This window comes from Nerophis ophidion, linkage group LG02 (assembly GCF_033978795.1).
Source record: "Nerophis ophidion isolate RoL-2023_Sa linkage group LG02, RoL_Noph_v1.0, whole genome shotgun sequence".
Classification (NCBI taxonomy): domain Eukaryota; kingdom Metazoa; phylum Chordata; class Actinopteri; order Syngnathiformes; family Syngnathidae; genus Nerophis; species Nerophis ophidion.
The window spans coordinates 80,693,995-80,715,983 of NC_084612.1; the positions used below are offsets into that span (position 1 = coordinate 80,693,995).

The 21,989-nt window shown below is 33.3% G+C and overlaps 1 protein-coding gene across 1 annotated transcript in view; it reads right to left on the reverse strand.

The window, feature by feature from the left end:
- The window catches only part of adgrg1 (adhesion G protein-coupled receptor G1), an 81,641-nt gene that overhangs the window by 20,870 nt on the left and 38,782 nt on the right, over window positions 1-21,989 (reverse strand). Inside the window, 4 exon segments of the mRNA XM_061893584.1 lie at window positions 10,468-10,549; window positions 18,331-18,376; window positions 18,503-18,581; window positions 18,583-18,753. Coding sequence (XP_061749568.1) covers window positions 10,468-10,549; window positions 18,331-18,376; window positions 18,503-18,581; window positions 18,583-18,753 — 378 coding nt within the window.

Sequence of the window (21,989 nt, forward strand, 5' to 3'; positions counted from 1 at the left end):
GTTTAAAAATATTTCTTAAAAATCCAAACATGAAGAGGGCATTTTAAATATAAAATAAAAAAATTAAATAAAATACAAATATGTTGGATTATTAAAAATAAACATCAAAATATGAAGATGACATTTAATTTAAAAAAGTAGAATACAATAGAAATTGTTAAAATATTAAATAATAAAATCTAAATATTAGGATGACATAATTTGATTGAAAAAATAGTAGAATTCAATATAAATATGTTAAAATATTAAATAAAAAACATTAGAATACAAGAAAATAAGTTAAACCTGTATATGAAAATGTAAAAATGTGGGATATTTATACAAACTGTAAAATACCATAAAAGTATGTTTAAAAATATTTCTTAAAAATCCAAACATGAAGAGGGCATTTTAAATATAAAATAAAAAAATAAAATAAAATACAAAGATGTTTGACTATTAAAAATAAATATCGAAATATGAAGATGACATTTAATTTAAAAAAGTAGAATACAATAGAAATTGTTAAAATATTAAATAAAAAAATCTAAATATTAGGATGACATAATTTAATTTGAAAAAAAGTAGAATACAATATAAATATGTTAAAATATTAAATAAAAAATATTAGAATACAAGAAAATAAGTTAAACCTGTATATGAAAATGTAATTTTGTGGGATATTTATACCAACTGTAAAATACCATAAAAGTATGTTTAAAAATATTTCTTAAAAATGCAAACATGAAGAGGGCATTTTAAATATAAAATAAAAAATTTAATAAAATACAAATATGTTGGATTATTAAAAATAAATATCAAAATATGAAGATGACATTTAATTTAAAAAAAAGTAGAATATAGTACAAATATCTAAAAGTATTTAGGAAAAAATAAATCTAAATATGAAAAAGTGACATTAGTAAATACCTTTTAGAATACAAGAAAATAAGTTATTTGGGTATTTATACAAACTGTGAAATACTATAAAAGTATGATCAAATATATTTCTTAAAAATCCAAATAATGAAGAGGGCATTTTAAATATTTACACAAATTGTAAAATAAAATACAAATATGTTCGATTATTAAAAATAAATACAACTATGAAGATGACATAATTTAATTAAAAAAAAGTAGAATACAATATAAATAAGTTAGAAAAAAAATCTAAATATGGAAAAAGTGACATTAGCAAATACATTTTAGAATACAACAAAATAAGTTAAAACCTTATATGAAAATTACCTTTTTTGGGATATTTACACAAACTGTAAAATGTCATAAAGGTATGATTAAAAATATTTCATTAAAATCCAAATATGAAGGGGGCATTTTAAATATTTACACACATTGTAAAATGAAATAAAAATATGTTCAATTATTAAAAATAAATACGACAATGAAGTTAACATTTAATAAAAAAAAAAGTAGAATACGATATTAAAATAAGTTAAAATATATAAGAAAAAAATGTAAATATGGAAAAAGTGACATTAGCAAATACACTTTGGGATACAAAAAAAAAATAAGTTAAACCCGTAAATGAAAATTACAATTTTTGGGGTATTTATAATACAAAGTGTGACATGCCATAAAAGTTTGTTTAAATTAAAAAAAAAAAAAAAAAATCAAATATGAAGAGGGCATTTTAAATATTTACACAAATTGTAAAATAAAATAGAAATATGTTCAATCATTAAAAATAAATACAACTATGAAGATGACATCATTTAATTAAAAAAGTTGAATATAGTAGAAATATGTTAAAATATTTAAGAAAAAAATCTGAATATGAAAAAGTGACATTAGCAAATACATTTTAGAATACAAGAAAATAAATTATTTGGGTATTTATACAAACTGTGAAATACTATAAAAGTATGATAAAAATATTTCATAAAAATCGAAATAATGAAGAGGGCATTTTAAATATTTACACAAATTGTAAAATAAAATACAAATATGTTCAATTATTAAAAATAAATACAACTATGAAGATGACATAATTTAATTTAAAAAAAAGTAGACTATAGTAAAAATATGTGAAAATATTTAAGAAAAAAAATCTAAATATGATATATTGAATTTAGCAAATACACTTTAGAATACAAGAAAATAAGTTACACCTGTATATGAAAATGACATTTTTGGGTATTTACAAAAACTGTAAAATACCATAAAAATATGTTAAAAAATATTTCTTAAAAATCCAAATATGAAGAGGGCATTTTAAATATTTACACAAATTGTAAAATAAAATAGAAATATGTTCGATTATCAAAAATAAATACACCAATGAAGATCACATTCAATTAAAAAAAATATAATACAATAGAAATATGTTAAAATATTAAAGACAAAACAATTCAAATAGTAGGATGACATAATTTAATTAAAAAAAAGTATAATACAATAGAAATAAGTTAAAATATTTAATAAAAAAAATCTAAATATGAAGAAGTGACATTAGCAAATACATTTTAGAATACAAGAAAATAATTAAAAACAGTATATGAAAATTACATTTTTGGGGTATTTATAGAAACTGTAAAATACCATAAAAGTATGATAAAAATATTTATTTAAAATCCAAATATGACGAGGGTATTTTAAATATTTACACAAATTGTAAAATAAAATCGAAATATGTTCGATGATTAAAAATAATCTATGAAGATGACATCATTTAATTAAAAATAAAAAAAAGTCGAATATAGTAGAAATATGTTAAAATATTTAAGAAAAAAAATCTAAATATGAAAAAGTGACATTAGCAAATACATTTTAGAATACAAGAAAATAAATCAAAACCGTATATGAAAATGACATTTTTGGGGGATATTTATACAAACTGTAAAATGTCATAAAAGTATGATTAAAAATATTTCATTAAAATCCAAATATGAAGAGGGCATTTTAAATATTTACACACATTGTAAAATGAAATAAAAATATGTTCGATTATCAAAAATAAATACACCAATGAAGATCACATTCAATTAAAAAAAGTATAATACAATAGAAATATGTTAAAATATTAAAGACAAAAAAATTCAAATAGTAGGATGACATAATTTAATTTAAAAAAAGTATAATACAATAGAAATAAGTTAAAATATTTAATAAAAAAATCTAAATATGAAGAAGTGACATTAGCAAATACATTTTAGAATACAAGAAAATAATTAAAAACAGTATATGAAAATTACATTTTTGGGGGTATTTATAGAAACTGTAAAATACCATAAAAGTATGATAAAAATATTTATTTAAAATCCAAATATGACGAGGGTATTTTAAATATTTACACAAATTGTAAAATAAAATCGAAATATGTTCGATGATTAAAAATAATCTATGAAGATGACATCATTTAATTAAAAATAAAAAAAAGTCGAATATAGTAGAAATATGTTAAAATATTTAAGAAAAACAATCTAAATATGAAAAAGTGACATTAGCAAATACATTTTAGAATACAAGAAAATAAATCAAAACCGTATATGAAAATGACATTTTTGGGGGATATTTATACAAACTGTAAAATGTCATAAAAGTATGATTAAAAATATTTCATTAAAATCCAAATATGAAGAGGGCATTTTAAATATTTACACACATTGTAAAATGAAATAAAAATATGTTCAAATATTAAAAATAAATACGACAATGAAGTTGACATTTAAAAAAAAAAAAGTAGAATACAATATTAAAATAAGTTAAAATATTTAAGAAAAAAATGTAAATATGGAAAAAGTGACATTAGCAAATACACTTTGGGATAGAAGAAAGTAAGTTAAACCCGTATATGAAAATTACAATTTTTGGGGTATTTATTATACTAAGTGTTACATGCCATAAAATATGTTTAAATGAAAAAAAAAAAAATTCAAATATGAAGAGGACATTTTAAATATTTACACAAATTGTAAAATAAAAAACAAATATGTTCAATAATTAAAAATAAATACAACTATGAAGATGACATTTAATTAAAAAAGTTGAATATAGTAGAAATATGTTAAAATATTTAAGAAAAAAAAGCTAATTATAAAAAAGTGACATTAGCAAATACACTTTAAAATACAAGAAAATAAGTTATTTGGGTATTTATACAAACTGTGAAATACTATAAAAGTATGATTAAAAATATTTCTTAAAAATCCAAATAATGAAGAGGGCATTTTAAATATTTACACAAATTGGAAAATAAAATACAAATATGTTCGATTATTAAAAATAAATATAAAAATATGAAGATGACATTTATAGTGAAAAAAATACAATACAATAGAAATATGTTAAAATATTAAAGATGAAAAAATCCAAATATTAGGATGATATAATTTAATTAAATAAAAGTACAATACAATAAAAATGAGTTAAAATATTAAAGAAAAAAATCTAAATATGGAAAAAGTGACATTAGCAAATACACTTTGGAATACAAGAAAATAAGTTAAAACCGTAAATGAAAATGACATTTTTTGGGATATTTATACAAACTGTGACATGCCATAAAAGTGTGTTTAAAAATATTTCTTAAAATCCAACTATGAAGAGGGCATTTTAAATATTTACAGAAATTGTAAAATAAAATATAAATATGTTCGATTATTAAAAATAAATACAACTATGAAAATGACATAATTTAATTTAAAAAAGTAGAATATAGTAGAAATAGGTTAAAATATTCAAGAAAAAAAATCTATATATGAAGAAGTGACTTTAGCAAATACATTTTAGAATACAAGAAAAATTAATGAAATGACATTTTTGGGGGTATTAGTTAAAAATGTAAAATGTGATAAAAGTATGTTTAAAAATATTTCTTAAAATCCAAATACAGTATGAAGAGGGCATTTTAAATATTTACAGAAATTGTAAAATAAAATAGAAATAGGTTCGATTATTAAAAATAAATACAATTATGAAGATGACATTTAATTAAAAACAAGTAGAATATAGTTCAAAATATCTTAAAATATTTAAGAAAAAATCTTAATATGGAAAAGTGACATTAGCAAATACATTTTAGAATACAAGAAAATAAGTTAAACCCGTATATGAAGATGACATTTTTTGCGTATTTACACAAACTATAAAATACCATAAAAACATGTAAACAATAGTTCTTAAAAAAACAAACATGAAGAGATAATTTTAAATATTTACATAAAATTGTAAAATACCATGAAAATATGTTAAAAACAAATTACTTAAAAAAACAAACATGAAGAGAGCATTTTAAATATTTACATAAAATTGTAAAATACCATAAAAATATGTTAAAATCCAAAAATGAAGAGGGCATTTTAATTATTTGCATAAATTGTAAAATACAATACAAATATAATTAAGTATTTATAAAAAATTAAATATGAAGATAACATTAATACATAATTACACAAATTATAGAATACTGTCGAATGTCAAAACAATAAAAAATCCAAACATATAGATGACATTATCAATTGATTCAAATAATACTGTAAAATATTGAAAACATATTTAGAAAGATGGCATTTTAATTAACACAAATTGTAGAATACAATAAAAAAACAAGCTAAAATATTTTTCAAGATTACATTATTTGCACAAAATATAGAATACTAGATATGTAAGAATATTTCTAAACCCAAATAGGAAAAACACAATCACACATTTGTCAAATATAATAAAACGTTTTTTCAAAAAATCCAGATATTGAGAGGACTATCAGTTAATTAAAAACCTAAATGAAGACAGGAGACATTATCAATTAGTATTTTTTTTAAATACAACAAAAATATTGGCCCAAAAAAATCTAAATATGAAAACCCAATTGATCTAAAGCTTTTGGAGATCTTTCACTCTGTTCGTGGTTCTTATATCCATCCATGTTCTACCGCTTGTCCCTTTTGGGCTTGCAGGGGGTGCTGGAGCCTATCTCAGCTGCATTCGGGCCGAAGGCAAGGTACACCCTGGACAAATCGCCACCTCATCACAGGGCCGTAAGTAAAAATGATTGGGTTTAGAACAAGAAGCAAGCAGTTTATTGAGAAAACAAGAATGTTCTCACTCAAAATTATTGATATATGATTTTATGGTCATAATTTTATTCCGTTATTTTTGTATCCCTTTAATTTAGTAAGCCAGGGACTGCAGATGGAAATGAGCTATTTAGCTATAATCTGGTACAGAACATATCTGTCTTTGAGCTTAAAGGGGAACATTATCACAATTTCAAAAGGGTTAAAAACAATAAAAATCAGTTCCCAGTGGCTTGTTGTATTTTTTGAAGTTTTTTTCAAAATTTTACCGGTCTCGAAATATCCCTAAATAAAGCTTTTAAGTGCCTTATTTTCGGCTCTCTGCAAAGACACTGGCCATTTCCCTGTGACGTCACACAGTGCTGCCAATGTAAACAAACAATGGCGAATACCACAGCAAGATATAGCGACATTAGCTCGGATTCAAACTCGGATTTCAGCGGTTTAAGCGATTCAACAGATTACACATGTATTGAAACGGATGGTTGGAGTATGAAAGTATTGAAGAAGAAACTGAAGCTATTGAGCGGATAGCTATTGACGCTATTCATAGCCATAGCATGGCCGAATAGCTGCGTTAGCATCGCCGGTAAAATGTGCGGACCAAACGATCAGGACTTTCGCATCTCGTGACACTGGAGCAACTTAAATCCGTCGATTGGTAAGTGTTTGTTTCGCATTAAATGTGGGTGGAAGGAAACGTAATATAGTTGCAAATGCATCTGCAGGTTATCCATACATCTCTGTGCCATGTCTGATTTAGCACCGCCGGTAATTAGCATGTTAGCATCGATTAGCGTAGCATGTTAGCATCGATTAGCTGGCAGTCAACATCAACAAAACTCACCTTTGTGATTTCGTTGACTATCGTTGCAAATGCATCTGCAGGTTATCCATACATCTCTGTGCCATGTCTGCCTTAGCACCGCCGGTAAATAGCATGTTAGCGTCGATTAGCTTAGCATGTTAGCATCGATTAGCTGGCAGTCACCCCTCGAGCAAATATGTCTGATTAGCACATAAGTCAAGATCAACAAAACTCACGTTTGTGATTTCGTTGACTTTTTCGTTGCAAATGCGTGTGCAGGTTATCTATACATCTCTGTGCCATGTCTGTCTTAGCATCGCCGGTAAAATGTGGAGACACTCCGGCACATTCAATGGGGGTCTGGCGGCAGACACTTTGGCATCTTGGGGCCAGTGGTGCAACTTGAATCCCTCCCTGTTAGTGTTGTTACACCCTCCGACAACACACCGACGAGGCATGATGTCTCCAAAGTTCCAAAAAATAGTCGAAAAAACGGAAAATAACAGAGCTTAGACCCGGTGTTTGTAATGTGTTGAAAATGAAAATGGCGGGTGTGTTACCTCGGCGACGTCACATTCTGACGTCATCGCCTCCAGCGCGATAAACAGAAAGGCGTTTAATTTGCCAAAATTCACCCATTTAGAGTTTGGAAATTGGTTAAAAAAATAGATGGTCTTTTTTCTGCAACATCAAGGTATATATTGACGCTTACATAGGTCTGCTGATAATGTTCCCCTTCAATGTTTCTGTGCATTGTCCCTTCAAATAAAGACTAAACTAAACTAAAATAAGAAAACCTAATGTGCGTCTACATGCCACTTAAAACACCAATAAACCTATTTTAAGCTGATTTGCAGTGAATAAAAACTGCCTTTTACCCACATTCAGAGCAGTTATGTGGCTCACCAACCACCTATTTAGTCTTTTTAATCACCAGGTGGAGAGGAGCCGGTGTAATGTCAGCTCCTGCCACCAGAGGGCAGACACAACCCGTGAGTGCTTAAAGGGGAACATTATCAGCAGACCTATGCAAGCGTCAATATATATCTGGATGGTGCAGAAAAAAGACCATCTATTTTTTTAACCGATTCCCGAACTCTAAATGGGTGAATTTTGGCAAATTAAACGCCTTTCTGTTTATCGGTCTTTTAGCGTTCTGACGTCACCGAGGTAACACACCCGCCATTTTCATTTTCACATTACAAACACCGGGTCTCGGCTCTGTTATTTTCCGTTTTTTCGACTATTTTTTGGAACTTTGGAGACATCATGCCTCGTGGGTGTGTTGTCGGAGGGTGTAACAACACTAACAGGGAGGGATTCAAGTTGCACCACTGGCAAGAAATCTGCCGACAGACCGCCAGAGTGTCTCCACATTTGACCGGCGATGCTAAAACAGACATGGCACAGAGATGTATGGATAACCTGCAGATGCATTTGCAACCATTAAGTCAACGAAATCACAAAGGTGAGTTTTGTTGATGTTGTTGACTTATGTGCTAATCAGACATATAGGGGCGGTATGGCGTACTGCATTGGTGCCCATTACGTCGATCGCGAGCTACCAGTCGACCGCGGGGGGTGTGTCAGTCGATCTCGAGCCAGGCTTTTAAAAAAAATAGACCTAAAAATGAGTGATCATCAATCTTCACCAAGACGTCACTTAAATGACATTCACGGTACCGGAGGGTCTTGTGAGATGACGCTGGCTGCTGCAAGATCATTATTATGAAAATATGACCGAGAGGAAGGCGAGAAACACTTTTTATTTCAACAGACTCTCGCGCCGTACCTTCCGTCAAAACTCTAAAGGCCGACTGCACATTTCCTATCTTCACAATAAAAGCCCTGCTTCATGCTGCCTGCGCTAACAAAATACAGAGTCTGGGAAAACTGGCGTGCACAAGCGATCCCTCAGAAAGCTGGCGTGCACATCACTTGTGCACGCCAGCTTTCCGAGACTCTTATTTTGTTAGCCCAGGCAGCATGAAGCAGGGCTTTTATTGTGAAGATAGGAAATGTGCAGTCGGCCTTTAGAGTTTTGACGGAAGGGACGGCGCGAAAGTCTGTTGACATAAAAAGTGTTTCTCGCCTTCCTCTCTGTCATTTTTTCATAATAATGAACTGGCAGCAGCCAGCGTCATCTCACAAGACCCTCGGGTGCCGTGAATGTCAATCAAGCAAGCTACGGAATTTGCCACCAATGTTTTTCTTGTAAAGTGTATGGAAGCTGGATGAATTAGATGCCAAAAACCAACCACTTTCATGTGGTATTGTACAGAAAGGACAACTTTTTTTCTCCTCCATTTGAAAATGTGGGCGTTATCCTCATTACTGTCTGATTCCAATCAATGCAAGTCATCAGAATCAGGTAATACACCAACTTATATTCTTGTCTTCGTGAAAGAAAGACATCTATATGTGTTACACATGCTTGTATTATCATTAAACACATTTAACTTGTTTACAAAAATGTCTCTTTCATAAATAAATAAATATAAATGATATATATAAATGAGGTAGATCCCCTCGAGTTGGTCAATTGAAAAGTAGCTCGCCTGCAGAAAAAGTGTGGGCACCCCTGGCGTAGTGGGTAGAGCGGCCGTGCCAGAAACCTGAGGGTTGCAGGTTCGCTTCCCACCTATGGACATCAAAGTCGCTGCCGTTGTGTCCTTGGGCAGGACACTTCACCCTTTGCCCCCCGGTGCCGCTCACACCGGTGAATGAATGATGAAAGAATGATTGGTGGTGGTCGGAGGGGCCGTAGGCGCAAACTGGCAGCCACGCTTCCGTCAGTCTACCCCAGGGCAGCTGTGGCTACAGATGTAGCTTACCACCACCAGGTGTGAATGAATGATGGGTTCCCACTTCTCTGTGAGCGCTTTGAGTATATAACAATAAAAAAGCGTGATATAAATCTAATCCATTATTATTATTATTTGGTCGCAGCATGACTGCCAGCTAATCGATGCTAACATGCTACGCTAATCGATGCTAACATGCTATTTACGCTAGCTGTATGTACATTTGAAACTGGATAATGCGAAACAAACACTTACCAATCGACGGATTTAAGCTGCTCCAGTGTCACAAGACGCAAAAGTCCCGATGGTTTGGTCCGCACATTTTACCGGCGATGCTAATAAGGCAGCCATGCTATGGGCCACTCAATTAGGTACACCCACGCTATGGCCGAATAGCGTCAATAGCTTCGAATTCTTCTTCAATTTCGTTTTCGCTATCTGCCCCCGTACTCCGGGCATCTGTTTCAATACACGCGTAATCTGTTGAATCGCTTAAGCCGCTGAAATCCGAGTCTGAATCCGAGCTAATGTCGCTATATCTTGCTGTGCTAACCGCCATGTTGTTTGCATTGGCAGCACTGTATGACATCACAGGGAAATGGACAGTGGTTTCGAAAATGGCGAAAATAAGGCACTTTAAAGCTTTATTTAGGGATATTCCGAGACCGGTAAAATTTTGAAAAAAACTTCCAAAAATACAACAAGCCACCGGGAACTGATTTTTTATTGTTTTTAACCCTTTTGAAATTGTGATAATGTTCCCCTATAAGTCTTTTTTTTGTTGGGCTCCTTCTCCTGACTAAACTTGTAACTGAGAATGCATCGAGTAGGTTAAACTCACAGGTGAGCGGATGTTGACACCGTCAAAGTCGTCCTTCATCTCCACCTGCGAGCTGAGGGTGCAGGGAGGCTCCGGGTCAGTCCTGCACACACAAACAAGAGTCTTCCCTTATAACCTCAGAATTATTGCTTATTAGTACCCCTAACCCTTACATGGTCCCCTAGTGTCAAATAACTCTTAAGTCAGGGGTCGGGAACCTTTTTGGCTGAGAGAGCCAAGAAAGCCAAATATTTTAAAAGCCTATTTCCGTGAGAGCCATATAATATTTTGGTAATACTTTGATATGGGGAACATATTCACCATTAATTAGCTGCTTATTAACATGCAAATTCGTAACATGTTGGCTCTTAATTAGTCATTTTTAAGTACTTATTAATGCCTTTTTTCTGCATGGCCTTGTTTTACAAGCAGTAAGCCATTAACTAAGAGTCTTCCCTTATAACCTCAGAAGTATTGCTTATTAGTACCCCTAACCCTTACATGGTCCCCTAGTGTCCAAATAACTCTTAAGTCAGGGGTCGGGAACCTTTTTGGCTGAGAGAGCCAAGAAAGCCAAACATTTTAAAAGCCTATTTCCGTGAGAGCCATATAATATTTTGGTAATACTTTGATATGGGGAACATATTCACCATTAATTAGCTGCTTATTAACATGCAAATTCGTAACATGTTGGCTCTTAATTAGTAATTTTTAAGTACTTATTAATGGCTTTTTCTGCATGGCCTTGTTTTAGCCATTAACTAAGAGTCTTCCCTTATAACCTCAGAATTATTGCTTATTAGTACCCCTAACCCTTACATCAGGGGTCGGGAACCTTTTTGGCTGAGAGAGCCAAGAAAGCCAAATATTTTAAAAGCCTGTTTCCGTGAGAGCCATATAATATTTTGGTAATACTTTGATAACATGGTCACTACTGCCTATTTTGTCTTGTCATATTCTTATTTTACTGTTATATTGTTATTCCCATTATTTTTATTCTTTTTATAATATTTTTCTATTTTGTTTCCTTTTAAACCCCCATTATTTACTTTTTACTCTTTTTTAAATTGATCTCAACTCTGTACATTGCTGCTGGAATTGTAATTTTCCTGAAGGAACTCACCTGAAGGAATCAATAAAGTACTATCTATCTATCTATCTATCTATCTATATGGGGAAAATATTCACCATTAATTAGCTGCTTATTAACATGCAAATTCGTAACATGTCGGCTCTTAATTAGTCATGTTTAAGTACTTATTAATGCCTTTTTCTGCATGGCCTTGTTTTACAAGCAGTAAGTAAGTAATAAATGATTCCGCTGGTAATCACAGGGTTAAAAATAACGTTCAAAATTAAAAACATTCTCATGCATTTTATCCCATCAATCCAAGAAGTCGCATTAATGGTAAGAAGTATTTCATTTATTTGTTAGCTTCAGAATAACAATGTTATTAAAAAGAACAAGAGACTTATTCTACTGTAAAAATGTTAATCTAACTTAAAAATGCGCACATTTAGTTGTATTCAGTGTTAAAAAATATCGGTAACACTTTAAAATGGGGAACATATTGTAAGTAATAAAGACTTAAGAGTTATTTGGACACTAGGGGACCATGTAAGGGTTAGGGGTACTGGTAAGCAATAATTCTGAGGTTATAAGGGAAGACTCTTAGTTAATGGCTTACTGCTTGTAAAACAAGGCCATGCAGAAAAAGGCATTAATAAGTACTTAAAAATGACTAATTAAGAGCCAATATGTTACGAATTTGCATGTTAATAAGCAGCTAATTAATGGTGAATATGTTCCCCATATCAAAGTATTACCAAAATATTATATGGCTCTCACGGAAATAGGTTTTTAAAATATTTGGCTTTCTTGGCTCTCTCAGCCAAAAAGGCTCCCGAACCCTGCCTTATAACCTCAGAATTATTGCTTATTAGTACCCTTAACCCTTACATGGTCCCCTAGTGTCCAAATAACTCTTAAGTCTTTGTTACTTACAATATGTTCCCCATACTAAAGTGTTACCGATATTTTTTTACATTGAATACGACTAAATGTGCGCATTTTTAAGTTAGATAAACATTTTTAGAGTATAATAAGTCTCTTATTCTTTTTAATAACATTGTTATTCTGAAGCTAACAAATAAATGAAATACTTCTTAGCATTAATGCGACTTCTTGGATTGATGGAATAAAATGCATGAGAATGTTTTTAATTTTGAACGTTATTTTTAACCCTGTGATTACCAGTGGAATCATTTATTACTTATCGTGTTAAGCAATGTCAGCTAAGATTTATCTGAGAGCCAGATGCAGTCATCAAAAGAGCCACATTTGGCTCTAGAGCCGCAGGTTCCCTACCCCTGTGTTATAGAGATGAGACTTAGGGCTCTGTGAAAGAAGTCGTTCAAAAGACTGGCTGAGTAATAGAGTTCTTTTATTTTTTTACTTTGAAATGATCACTGGTAGTCATTATAATAAAAGATGTGGATTAGCATTCTTTAAATTGACATAAATATCACTGCATTGGTGGAATTATTCTGAAATATTGGCAATAATTGTACTTATTTTTGTTTTTTCCTGTAAATATTCTGTAAATCGGTCTCATATCCCCATGTTCTGATGGTGATATCACTATCAAGGTTCATTTTAATGCCTTTTTAATGCAATTTCAATACAAATCTTTATAATGTATAGTCAAACGCATGTCGGTAAGGACAAAATTGTAAGCAAACGACAATAATAATGTTGTATAGTTGAAAAGTTTACATAAACTGTGGCCAAATTCAGAACCAATATAATAAATAGATGAGGCAATTCCTGAAGGAATTGTGTGAATGCTCCAATGCTGAAGTTGAACTGAAATACTGGAATTTTTTCTCTTTAGAATTGTTGAAGTAGAGCACAAAATTCCCAAACAGGCTGAATATTTTGAAGTCGGAACAGTTTGAATCGGATGAAAAATGAGGAACTTTGAAGAATGTCCCGTTGATTTAAATGGGAATTTCCCCCAAAATTTGGGAATTTCTGGATTTTTTTTTTTGAAAATGGTAAAAAAAAAAAATTGAATGGCCTGAATGAGTTGAAATGGTTGGCGTTGGAATTTTTCAAATTGGTTGAGAAATGTTGAAGTAATAACATTACAGCATTCCTGGAATTTCGTAAAAAACAGGAATTTTTCCTGTTCAAAAAGCAACTTAGTTTTTTGTCCTGATTAAGAGGAATGTTTTGACGGTGGAACGGTTGAAATGTGTTGAAAAACTTGGAAGGAGTAGTCGGCGGAAAAAAGGTAGAAATAGGGCTTTCGAAAACCAGGGATTCTGGAAAATCCCTGGAATTTTTTTTTAACTTGGAAAAAAAGGTAGGTTGAAATTCCAGGATGGTGGAATGTGTTGAAGGTGGAATGGTTTGAATCGGTTGAAAAATGAGGAAATGGTGAAAGTTTGAAAAATGGCCAATTAATTTTGAATGGGGAAAAATGTCCAGGAAAACCTGGAATTCTGGGAAATCTGGGTATATTTTGGAAATTTGTCAAGGGAAAATCCGCGATTTCTGAATAGGCTGAACAGTTTGAACAGTTTGAATCAGATGAAAAATGTGGGAGTTGTAGAACTTTGAAAAATGTCCCACTGATTTCAATTGGAATTTCCAAAAATTTGGAATTTTTTTTTCGGAAAATGGTAAAAAAAACAACAACAAAAACTTGAACGGCCTGAATGAGTTAAAGGGTTGGTGTTGGAATTTTTCAAATTGGTTGAGAAATGTTGAAGTAACAACATTACGGCATTCCTGGAATTTCGGGGAAATCGGGAATTTTTCCAGTTTCAAAAAGAAACTTAGTTTTTTTGTCCTGATTCAGAGGAAGTGCGTTGAAAAATGTATGTGTAGTCGCCAGAAAAAACGGTAGAAATAGGACTTTGGAAAACCAGGGATTCTGGAAAATCCTGGAATTTTTTTGAACTTGGAAAAAAAGGTAGTTTGAAATTCCAGGATGGTGGAATGTGTTGGAGGTGGAATGGTTTGAATCGGTTGAAAAATGAGGAAATGGTGGAAGTTTGAAAAATGTCCAATTCATTGTGAATGGGGAAAAATGTCCAGGAAAACCTGGAATTCTGGGAAATCTGGGTATATTTTGGAAATTTGTCAAGGGAAAGTCAGCGATTCCAGAACAGGCTGAACAGTTTGAAGTTGGAATAGTTTGAATCGGATGAAAAATGTGGGAGTTGTGGAACTTCGAAAAATGTCCCACTGATTTCAATGGGAATTTCCCAAAATTTGGGAATTTGGGGAAGTTTTTTGGAAAATGGTAAAAAAATTAAACTTGAATGGCCTGAATGAGTTGAAATGGTTGGAGTTGAAATTTTTCAAATTGGTTGAGAAATGTTGAAGTAATAACATTACAGCATTTCTGGAATTTCGAAAAAAGCGGGAATTCTTCCAGTTCAAAAAGCAACTTAGTTTTTTGTCCTGATTAAGAGGAATGTTTTGACGGTGGAACGGTTGAAGTGCGTTGAAAAACTTGGAAGGAGTAGTCGGCAGAAAAAAGGGTAGGAATAGGGCTTTGGAAAACCAGGGATTCTGGAAAATCTTAGAATTTTTTTGAACTCGGAAAAAAAGGTAGTTTGAAATTCCAGGATGGTGGAATGTGTTGAAGGTGGAATGGTTTGAATCGGTTGAATAATGAGGAAATGGTGGAAGTTTGAAAAATGTCCAATTCATTGTGAATGGGGAAAAATGTCCAGGAAAAACTGGAATTTTTTGGAAATCTGGGAATATTTTAGAATTTGTCAAAAGAAAGTCTGCGATTCCAGAACAGGCTGAACAGTTTGAAGTTGGAATAGCTTGAATCGGATGAAAAATGTGGGAGTTGTGGAACTTCGAAAAATGTCCCACTGATTTCAATAGGAATTTCCCAAAAATTTGGGGATTTCGGGAAATTTTTTTTGAAAATGGTGAAAAAAACTTGAACGGCCGGAATGAGTTGAAAGATTTGGTGTTGGAATTTTTCAAATTGGTTGAGAAATGTTGAAGTACAACATTGCGGCATTCCTTGAATTTCGGGGAAACCAGGAATTTTTCTAGTTCAAAAAGAAACTTAGTTTTTGTCCTGATTAAGAGGAATGTTTTGACGGTGGAACGGTTGAAGAGCGTTGAAAAATTTAGGAGTAGTCGCCAAAAAAAAGGGTAGAAATAGGGCTTTGGAAAACCAGGGATTCTGGAAAATCCTGGAATTTTTTTGAACTTGGAAAAAAAGGTAGTTTGAAATTCCAGGATGGTGGAATGTGTTGGAGGTGGAATGGTTTGAATCGGTTGAAAAATGAGGAAATGGTGGAAGTTTGAAAAATGTCCAATTCATTGTGAATGGGGAAAAATGTCCAGGAAAAACTGGAATTCAGGGAAATCTGGGAATATTTTAGAATTTGTCAAAAGAAAGTCTGCGATTCCAGAGCAGGCTGAACAATTTGAAGTTGGAATAGTTTGAATCGATTGAAAAATGTGGGAGTTGTTAGAAAAATGTCCCACTGATTTCAATGGGAATTTCCCCAAAATTTGGGGATTTCGAGAATTTTTTTTGTTGAAAATGGTGAAAAAAAACTTGACCTGAATGAATGAGCTGAAATGTTTGGTGTTGGAATTTTTCAAATTGGTTGAGAAATGTTGAAGTAACATTACGGAATTCCTGGAATTTCGGGGACACCGGGAATTTTTCCAGTTCAAAAAGAAACTTATTTTTTTGTCCTGATTAAGAGGAATGTTTTGACGGTGGAACGGTTGAAATGTGTTAAAAAACTTGGAAGGAGTAGTCGGCAGAAAAAAGGGTAGGAATAGGGCTTTGGAAAACCAGGGATTCTGGAAAATCCTGGAATTTTTTTGAACTTGGAAAAAAGGTAGTTTGAAATTCCAGGATGGTGGAATGTGTTGAAGGTGGAATGGTTTGAATCGCTTGAAAAATGTGGAAATGGTGAAAGTTTGAAAAATGGCCAATTAATTTTGAATGGGGAAAAATGTCCAGGAAAACCTGGAATTCTGGGAAATCTGGGTATATTTTGGAAATTTGTCAAGGGAAAATCCGCGATTTCTGAATAGGCTGAACAGTTTGAACAGTTTGAATCAGATGAAAAATGTGGGAGTTGTAGAACTTTGAAAAATGTCCCACTGATTTCAATTGGAATTTCCAAAAATTTGGACATTTTTTTTTGAAAATGGTAAAAAAAACAACAACAAAAACTTGAACGGCCTGAATGAGTTAAATGGTTGGTGTTGGAATTTTTCAAATTGGTTGAGAAATGTTGAAGTAACAACATTACGGCATTCCTGGAATTTCGGGGAAATCGGGAATTTTTCCAGTTTCAAAAAGAAACTTAGTTTTTTTGTCCTGATTCAGAGGAAGTGCGTTGAAAAATGTAGGTGTAGTCGCCAGAAAAAAGGGTAGAAATAGGACTTTGGAAAACCAGGGATTTTGGAAAATCCTGGAATTTTTTTGAACTTGGAAAAAAGGTAGCTTGAATTTCCAGGATGGTGGAATGTGTTGAAGGTGGAATGGTTTGAATCGGTTGAAAAATTAGGAAATGGTGGAAGTTTGAAAAATGTCCAATTCATTGTGAATGGGGAAAAATGTCCAGGAAAACCTGGAATTCTGGGAAATCTGGGTATATTTTGGAAATTTGTCAAGGGAAAGTCCGCGATTCCTGAATAGGCTGAACAATTTGAAGTTGGACCAGTTTGAATCAGATGAAAAATGTGGGAGTTGTAGAACTTTGAAAAATGTCCTATTGATTTCAATGGGAATTTCCAAAAATTTGGGAATTTTGGGAATTTTTTTTTGAAAATGGTAAAAAAACCAAAAAAACTTGAACGGCCAGAATGAGTTGAAATGGTTGGTGTTGGAATTTTTCAAATCGTTTGAGAAATGTTGACGCAATACATTACGGCAGTGGTCCCCAACCACCGTGCCGTGGCCCATTGGTACCGGGCCGCAGAATAATTTTTTATTAATTTTTATCTTTTTTTTAAATAAAATAAAATAAAAAAATATATATATAAATTTTTCGTATTAAATCAACATAAAAAACACGATATAAACTTACAATTAGTGTACCGACCACAAAAACCTCCCTTTTTCATGACAAAAACTTCCCTTTTTCACAAAAAAAAAAAAAAAAAAAAAGGATTCCCCCCCGGGCCGCGGGACAAATTATTAAGCGTTGACCGGTTGGGGGACCACCGCATTACGGCATTCCTGGAATTTCGTAAAAAACGGGAATTTTTCCATTTGAAAAATCTAATTTGTTTTTTGTCCTAATTAAGACGAATGTTTTGTCTTTTTTTCCAAACGCCTATTTACAGTAAGTCATTAATTTGACTTAGTCATTATTTTGACTTAGTAAATTTTGACTTACTAAGACAAAATAATGACACAGTATCTCGGGTAACTAAGACTGTTTTGTGTTTTGTTTTTACTTTATGGAAAAAATATCGAGATATATATCATATATCGCCGTTCAGTATACGGAGCGAAGAACACAACCAAAAAAATTGTAGGCTTTTTCACGCGACGAAGCCGGCCTACTTCACAACAGTCTGTAGTCTATTGCCCCCCCCCACCCAGCCCACTTCCCCCTGAGGAGACACCATCTTATCTAACGAATAATCTGGGGGAAACACTATATATATATATATATATATATATATATATGTATATATATATATATATATATATATATATATACATATATATATATATATATATACACATATATATATATATACAGTATATATATATATATATATATATATATATATATATATATATATATATATATATATATATATGTATATGTATGTGTACATGTATGAGTAAGGAAGGAGGAAATTACACGTTGACTCGGGCAGATCCACGGCTCCCCTGCTGACAGAAGGTTGCTAGAAAACAAAAGAAAGTGGACTTCAGAAAAGCAGCAGTAAAAAGTAAAAAGTTAAGACATTGACTGACTGGAGTCGACGAGTATGTTATTTTTTTTTTTTCAATGGACAGCAGTCTGGTCTCACCACATTTGACGGAGCTGCCGGTGAAATCGAAGGCAGTCAGCGTCTTATCGGTGATCACGTCATCCTCGATGGTTCCCCCGGGCGATGCCGTAGGCGGCCTGGGGTGCGTTGGATGCGTGGGACAGGTAGGTGCAGCACGAGTCCGGCATGCCCGTGGGCCAGCAGAGGGTCAAGTTGTTCCCTCGCACCTGAGCAACCACACCGTCAGCCACTTGGGTGGAACTATCCACCACGTCTACCATGGGGCGTGGCTCACACAAGTCATACAACATTGGCATTGACAGCTATAATATCCGTACATATCTCCGCACACGTCACCCGTATCGGTAAAAAAAGCGCTCGATAAATTGTTTTGTTTCTGTAAGCGGAAGTGTGGAATCGAGGCGCTGATCAGTGGGAGTGGCACGCTAACATCCAGTCGAGTTTGCTTGTCTGGCGGTTGAAGAGAAAGTCAAAATGAGTGATACAGGGTCGTGACGTGCGGATCCATACTGAAATATCGATATTATATCTTTATGCTGTACAGTCGATCCACAAATCAAAATATCGACGCTTTAGTTCAGGAGTGTCCAAACTTTTTTCCACCAAAGCCACATTTTGAAAGGTCAAAGTCTGCGGCGGGAATACAGATATATTTAGGGACCGATGTCCCAAAGGGACAGAGGACCCTATTGAATTTCTAGCGTTTTATTATTAATATTCTTTATTAGGGATGCACCGATTAATCGGTAACCGAATAGGGCAAAAAAAGCCACATTCGGCCTTCGGCGGAATGAGTTAAAAACAAGGCCGAATAGTGGCACACTCTTTTGATTGATTGATTGAAACTTTTATTAGTAGATTGCACAGTACAGTACATATTCCCTACAATTGACCACTAAATGGAAACACCCGAATAAGTTTTTCAATTCTTGTTGTTGATTTGAAAAAGGTGACGGGTTTTCACAAAACTTTTATTTTGAAGGGGCAATTTTTAACTTCCTGTTGATTTTTGCCGAAGGATGTCAATTATCTAAATGTAGGTCTAAGTGAGACCTACATAGAAGTTTTTGTTTCATGTCTTTCCGGCATTCCTACCGGAAGTTACAAGCAGTTTTGTCTGTGTTTTCTTCCTAGAAGCAGTTTTTTCTGTGTTTTATTAAAAAATTGCGCTAGAGCGCAATTTTTATTTTTATTTTTTTTCCATTAGATGGCAATTTCTGCCAGTCCTGATCTGTGTGCCAAGTTTGGTGAGTTTTGAAGCATTTTAAGGGGGTCAAATTACAGCTCAAAGAGGCAAAAATAGCATTTTTTGCGAAAATTTTGCTTTGAATGAGTTTTTGCAAAATTTCTGTTGATTTTAGGTATAGAAGTTTTGTATTGGAAATGTAGGTCTAAGTCAGACCTACATAGAGGTTTTTGTTTCATGTCTCTATGACATTCCTAATGGAAGTTACAAGCAGTCTGTTTTTCGTTGCTTCCTAGGGGGCGCTAGCGCGCAATTTTCATTTTTGGGGTTTGGTTGATTAATATCAATCAATCAATCAATGTTTACTTATATAGCCCTAAATCACTAGTGTCTCAGTCTCAAAGGGCTGCACAAACCACCACGACATCCTCGGTAGGCCCACATAAGGGCAAGGAAAACTCACACCCAGTGGGACGTCGGTGACAATAATGACTATGAGAAGTTAGGAAGGTTTGCCAGACCGACGTGTGTGTCAAATTTGGTGAGTTTTGAAGCATATTAAGGGGGTCAAATTACAGCTCAAAGAGGCAAAAATAGCATTTTTTGCGAAGATTTTGCTTTGAATGAGTTTTTGCAAAATTTCGGTTGATTTTGGGTATAGACGTTTCTAATGGGGAATATAGGTCTAAGTCAGACCTACATAGAGATTTTTTTTCCATGTCTTTACGACATTCCTAACGGAAGTTACAAGCAGTCTGTTTTTTTTTTTCCTAGGGGGCGCTAGCGCGCAATTTTGATTTTTGGGGTTTGGTTACCTAATAAGTTGGGGTGGCCTGCCAGACCGTGTGTGTCAAATTTGGTGAGTTTTGAAGCATATTAAGGGGGTCAAATTACAGCTCAAAGAGGCAAAAATAGCATTTTTTGCGAAAATTTGGCTTTGAATGAGTTTTTGCAAAATTTCGGTTGATTTTGGGTATAGACGTTTCTAATGGGGAATCTAGGTCTAAGTCAGACCTACATAGAGGTTTTTTTCCATGTCTTTACGACATTCAATCAATGTTTATGTTTACTTATATAGCCCTAAATAATGGAAGTTACAAGCAGTCTGTTTGTTGTTGCTTCCTAGGGGGCGCTAGCGTGCAATTTTCATTTTTGGGGTTTGGTTGATTAATAAGTTGGGAAGGTTTGCCAGACCGACGTGTGTGTCAAATTTGTTGAGTTTTGAAGCATGTTAAGGGGGTCAAAATAGGGTGCGAAGGAGCGGAATAATAATAAAGAATTAAAGCTGCAAGCAGCGTTGGTCGGGTCCGCCTTTGGCCGCTGCCAAGCCCTGGTCTAAGTTAAACCTACATAGAGGTCTTTGTTTCATGTCTCTACGACATTCCTAACAGAAATTACAAGCAGTTTTGTCTGGGTTTTTTCCTAGGGGGCGCTGGAGCGCAATTTTGACTTTTGGGGTTTGGTTTTTTATTAGATGGCAATTTTCGCCAGTCCTGATGTGTGTGTAAAATTTGGTGAGTTTTGAAGCATGTTAAGGGGGTCAAATTATAGATAAGCGTTTCTGGATGTTGTTGATAAATGGCTTTCGCTTGGCATAGTAGAGCTTTAACTTGCACTTTGAATCATTTTAAGGGGGTCAAATTACAGTTTAAAGAGGCAAAAAGGACATTTTTTAGGAAACTTTGCGCAGGGGTTCTTTGAAGGCGTGTAAAATCTAAACAGGAGCAGTAATCAAAACTTTGTTGGACAGTTTTAATCAAAAGGGTTCAATCCCTCTCCTGTGCGAGTTTGAAGCCGAAACGACGAACGCACTCAGAGGAGTTTCGATTAGAAAAAGGTGACGGGTTTTCACAAAACTTTTATTTTGAAGGGGCAATTTTTAACTTCCTGTTGATTTTTGCCGAAGGATGTCAATTATCTAAATGTAGGTCTAAGTGAGACCTACATAGAAGTTTTTGTTTCATGTCTTTCCGGCATTCCTACCGGAAGTTACAAGCAGTTTTGTCTGTTTTTTCTTCCTAGAAGCAGTTTTTTCTGTGTTTTATTAAAAAAATGCGCTAGAGCGCAATTTTTAGTTTTATTATTTTTTTTTTTCATTAGATGGCAACTTCTGCCAGTCCTGATGTGTGTGCCAAGTTTGGTGAGTTTTGAAGCATTTTAAGGGGGTCAAATTACAGCTCAAAGAGGCAAAAATAGGAGTCCTTTGCCATGGGCCTGCCGGACCCTAATTATTCATTAATTATCGTTTCAAGCAACATCAGCTCAGATTTATCCGAGAGCCAGATGCAGTCATCAAAAGAGCCACATCTGGCTCCCGAG